The 5,253-nt window shown below is 37.8% G+C and overlaps 1 protein-coding gene across 13 annotated transcripts in view; it reads left to right on the top strand.

Annotated features, from left to right (window-relative positions):
- LOC116669685 (ryanodine receptor 3) overlaps positions 1–5,253 on the top strand; it is a 109,869-nt gene that overhangs the window by 48,910 nt on the left and 55,706 nt on the right. For 8 of the 13 annotated variants that reach the window (XM_032499663.1, XM_032499662.1, XM_032499660.1 and 5 more), the window contains 6 exons: positions 78–294; positions 387–491; positions 766–768; positions 2,788–2,891; positions 3,646–3,729; positions 4,128–4,287. In XM_032499663.1, the coding sequence (XP_032355554.1) occupies positions 78–294; positions 387–491; positions 766–768; positions 2,788–2,891; positions 3,646–3,729; positions 4,128–4,287 (673 nt within the window). The remainder of the gene's footprint in view (positions 1–77; positions 295–386; positions 492–765; positions 769–2,787; positions 2,892–3,645; positions 3,730–4,127; positions 4,288–5,253) is intronic. The other 5 variants (XM_032499668.1, XM_032499664.1, XM_032499670.1 and 2 more) reach the window with 1 other exon arrangement.

Below are 5,253 nucleotides of genomic sequence, written 5' to 3'. Positions count from 1 at the left end.
CGCATAAATTAAAAAAAGAAAATCTCCTACAGTTGTAGTGTGTAGAATAATAATTTAATAAAATGTTGTGTCGTCAGGGTGCGTTTCCTGTTGGGTGGCCGACATGGTGACTTTAAGTTCCTGCCTCCGTCAAGTTACGCCCCATGTTACGAAGCTCTGCTGCCAAAAGAGAAGATGAAGGTGGAGCCGGTGAAAGAGTACAAGAGGGATGTGAATGGAGTCCGAGATCTGCTTGGCACCACACAGTTCATGTCACAGGCCTCCTTCATCCCCACACCAGTTGAAACTAGCCAGGTAAACTAACAGGAGAAGAATAGACAAACATGTAAATAATCCTCTCTGTTTAACCTTTTTCATTTAAGTTCATACTTTGCCTGTTTCTTCAGATTGTTATGCCGCCTCATTTAGAGAAGGTTCGAGACAAGCTTGCTGAGAACATCCACGAACTGTGGGGCATGAATAAAATTGAGCTGGGTTGGTCTTATGGCAAGGTGAGAAATATATGCCGATTTCTTTCCTTTTATAATATAATACTTTTAGAACAAAATCATCACTCTGGATCGAAAGATAAGAGATAAATAGCATAACCCATACATTTTGCCATGTTAGTGGAGAAATAAACATCCCAATTACACATTTTCTAAACAAATCTAAGTTAAAAACAGATTTAAATGCATTAGTTGTTGGTAGTGTCAGAATTGAATCATCAAAAGCCTGTACGTCATCTTGCTTTCTCTTTTATAATTTGCGGTTCACACCAAAAAGAGGGTAAGTGGAAAGAAAACTCTCATTTTCCATGTCCGATGCTTTTCATACCATTCATTTAGATGCATACTTCCAGTTTGTTTGTAGTTAGCATAGTCATTGTGGCCGTGTTTTAGTAGAAGTCATGACTTACAAAGTGTTGTTTCACCAAAGGGCAGAACAGGGTGTTCAGAGCAACAATAAACCATGAGGAAAGCGGGTATCTTATTATCTCTTCATTTAGTTTTTCCTATTTTAAAAGAAGTTTAATTGATTCTTTAAAGACATAATGCTTTCTAAATGTAAACCCAATGGTCGCTTTTATGATGCAGTTATAGTTTGACATTTTGGGAAAAATTATGTTTTTGTGCTGAGAGTTATATGTTAAGATCTATACCACTCTCCTTGCTTACCTTAGGCTAGCATAAAGACTTGAAGTTGGGGAATACAGCAAGCTAACAGCTAACAAGCAAATTCCAGACTATGGCTTAAACAAATGGGTGTGGATAGACTGAGTGATTGACATCTTCCCGAGTCCATTAACCGAGTTAATGTTGCGCCTGATAGGGCGGGACAAAGGACACCTTTGTCATTCAAATTGGTAGAAAGATTTTGTGACCTAATAAGTTCCCATCAAACCTCCAGCCCACCTTCAACCCGAAAAGAATCTAATCAGCCAGAATAACTGAAAACACCTGTGTGAGTGTTGAGAGGCTTTAATTAGGGAGTTTTAGGGACGTCCTTTTGGAGAGGAGGCTAGCTGTTTCCCCCTGCTTCTAGTTTTTATGCTAAGCTAACCATCTTCTGGTTCTCTTGACAAGAAAATGAATGTGTATTTCCCAAAATATCCAAATACTTATATCCTAAGTGTTAGTAAACACAGAAGTATACCTGCGCCTACACCTACTGTATATTTAAAATATAAGTTGAAAACAGTCAAAATCATTATTTTGAATTGCCAAACCAAATTCTTTAATTATGTCATTATACCTGCAATGTCTCCCGTCAAAAACATTAACACTTTAACATTTTTGTGTCGATTGATGACTTTCTTGGTTTATTGTACATTAGCTAAAGGATAACACATAAGTTACCTGTTTTGCCCTTTAAAGGAACGGATGACAACACAAACAACAATATGGAACACAGCTCTTATGTCTATAATACAAATGTATAACGGAATCCTCCCCATATTACCGCCAACTTTATCCTTTTCCGGCACCTCAACAGAATCTTTAATTTAACATTAACATTTTATTGTTAAGACGTTTTTATTTTTTTAAGCCCAGGGGGTCAGAGGCAAAAGTGTGTCACATAGTGAGATATGGCCATGGTGCACTTAGTCTTAGATGTACAGAGATTTTGGATGTGGCGACGCTGCAGGTCATTTATTGTGATTCATTACAGCAGCATTAACAGTAAACGTCCTACAGCAAAGCTAATAAGCAAAGTGTTGTTTGTTTATTTGCATTAAAAAAAAAAAATTCTATTGTTTGTTCCACAAATGTAATTCTATAAAATGAAGAACTGCCAGAGAAGAGATTTCTCACAGAGTTGTACTATTTACAAAAGAGCTAACTGGTGTTCATTGAACCCACACATACAGCTGCATATCTGTACGCAGCCCTGCATGTTTTCTTGGTAAACATCCGCCATTGCCATGCCGTCTTCTCTAAGCAGCATTGCCAAAGGGATTATTTGGCATACAGTGCAGCCTCGAGAGAGGCATTACACCACCACTTGGTATTTCAGTCGTACACCTTTCTATCGCCACCAAGAAAACATGCTCCCTTATTCCTCTTTCATAACATGTTCACTACAGTAGACTGGCTTATTACTGTAAGCAGTAGCACCCTTATTTAAACCACATTCTCCTCTCCTTGTTGGTTCACAATGACTTACAAGGCTGTGCATTTCATATGCATATATTTAGTCAACTTTCCCACATGATGTAAAGACAAATGGAGTAACTGTGGACAAAAGTTCCAGACAACAAAAAGGAAGTTGAGATATGATTTCTGTGAATGTTCTTTTTTCTGATAGATAAGGGATGATAATAAGCGGCAGCATCCGTGCCTGGTGGATTTCTCCAAGCTGCCAGATACGGAAAAGAACTACAATCTACAGATGTCAACAGAAACTCTGAAGTATGTTTAGCATTATGGATTAATTTTCTTTGTGGAATTTTTTTGTTTTTGAAGAGAAGAAGACAGAGTGTCTGATGGAGTAAAAAAGAGAAATAGGTTCTTTACAAACAAACAAAATACAAGATTAGATTATTGTTTTTGTTTTAACAGTTCATAAGCATTTATTAGGAGCATCACATACATTATATCACCTACAGTCTTAGCCAAGGAGTACAAACTTATAAGGATTAAAATAAAGTGTCTGCAAGACAACAATAAATGCACATATGCCTGGGGTCAGATATGACCCTCACTTCCTCACCAGGGTTAGGAAATTTCCATGTCCAGTGTCGCTCAACCAAACAAGTCTTTTTCCACTCATCAGGTGCTTTACATAAATGCTCTTTAGATACGTTAGGTGTGCTGTGAGTAATTTTCATCTGGGGCTCAGGCAGAAACATCTGGGGGAGACTGATGGGTTTCTGAGTAACACCAAACTCATTTTTACTGTCACTTTGTCCTCTCATACGGTGTGAAGAAAATGTGTCAAAAGCATTTCACACCCAGTGCATTCCCCTGGGTATTGTTTGGCCCTTTTCTCCTGTCAGATTAAGACACAGACAATTTAACCCATCACTGCTCCATTTGAACTCCATCAACCCCTCAATCCCTACTGTTGGATCTACACGAACTGTCAAATCCGAATAAATGTCTAGGTGTGGATTATACACAATCTGCATTCGTTCAACTCACTTTCTGCTGGTTGTTCTCACAGGACTCTGCTGGCATTGGGCTGTCGTGTAGTTCAGGTCAATCCAAATGCTGAGGGCTCCCTCAAAAAGATAAAACTCCCTAAGAAGTAAGTGTGCATGCCTATCTGTACTGTACAAAGTCCATCAAAATACACATTTCTTATTTAAATTTAGCTCAGTTCAGTCTCTAGTTACTGGTCGTGATTGTGCCAATAATTAGTCAATGAAAAAATAATAAGAGACTTGCAGAGAGAGGCTATTTATATTTTAATATAATAAAATAAATTTGAAACATATCATGCCTTTTCGTCTTCTTACAGTAAGAACTAAGATTAAAAATAGTGAATCAAAAGGTGTGTAAACCCAGGAAAAAAATGATATATAATGTTAATATAGTAAGTGTGCTGCCAGAACAATTCAGGCTATACATGGGGGTAGTACTAGTCCTGGTGGATTTATCTTATATTACTTCCATAACCTTTTTCATTCTCTTTTGTTTCTGTAGCTACATGATGTCCAATGGTTATAAGCCGACTCCTCTGGACCTGTCTGACATAAAACTGACTCCAGGTCAGGAGCTGCTGGTGGACAAACTGGCAGAGAATGCACACAATGTGTGGGCCAAGGACCGCATCAAACAGGGATGGACCTATGGTATTCAGCAGGTACGCCGCATGTATTCATACACACTATGCTGGGACCAAAACAAACAAAATCTCACCTTATAAAGCCCCCAAGATGCTTGTTGAGGCAGCTTTCTCCTCTTTGTCCAGCTTTGCTGCTGTATTTTTTATGTGCACAGTTTCTCCTTCATGGTTCATTAATTCACCTCCCATACAGTCTTTACTTTACCAGCGCATATGTCAGACGGTTTGTTTAGTCTGACATTTCCTGGCTATATGTCATTACTCAATACACTAAAGGGCAACAAGAACACATAAGACATTGTCCAGAACACACTCCATACAGCACGTCTCTTCTCATCTGTTGAACAAAAAAGTGCTGAAAGTAAATTCACTGACTGCTGACTTTTGTTTATCATTTTATTTATAATATCAATGAAATTGGATTTATCAGTCATTTTCCACAGCAATTTTCTCCTGTGATGTGATGTAGAAGGTGTCATCTCCGTGGAAACCATATACTAATAGTCTGTTTGCTTTTCATTTAAAAGCATTAATCTACAGCATACTGTATATTGAGAAATAATTTGATATGCCATGCAAGTGTAATTATTCTTCCCACATTAAGTGAATGAAGGTTCATTTATTTTGCTAATAGTGTGGAAAAAGAGGCTTACTGTATGAAAGCTGGCACCTGAATGCGAGTAAGAGTGAAGAGTTCTGAAATCACCTATTGATTCAGAATCAAATGTCTTATGTAGAGGACAAATGATTATGACAACGTTATTAACTGATCATTTTTCCATTTTTTTGTTCTTGCTCTGCAACCTACATGTCAGTTTGCACAAGTACACACTTTGGCATATATCTTGAAAGCAGATGTTTGGTCATATTTTCTGTGCAGTTTGTAGATTAGGGGTAGTAGTTTTTAACATAAGATTAGGTAACTGACCATCTTTTTCAATTAAGCAAGGCAGCTTTATTTGTATAGCACATTTCAGCAACAGG

Source organism: Etheostoma spectabile, chromosome 20 (genome assembly GCF_008692095.1).
Source record: "Etheostoma spectabile isolate EspeVRDwgs_2016 chromosome 20, UIUC_Espe_1.0, whole genome shotgun sequence".
Taxonomy (NCBI): Eukaryota; Metazoa; Chordata; class Actinopteri; order Perciformes; family Percidae; genus Etheostoma; species Etheostoma spectabile.
The sequence above is the reverse complement of the archived record's forward strand: the minus strand, read 5'-3'. Positions and strand labels throughout refer to the sequence as shown.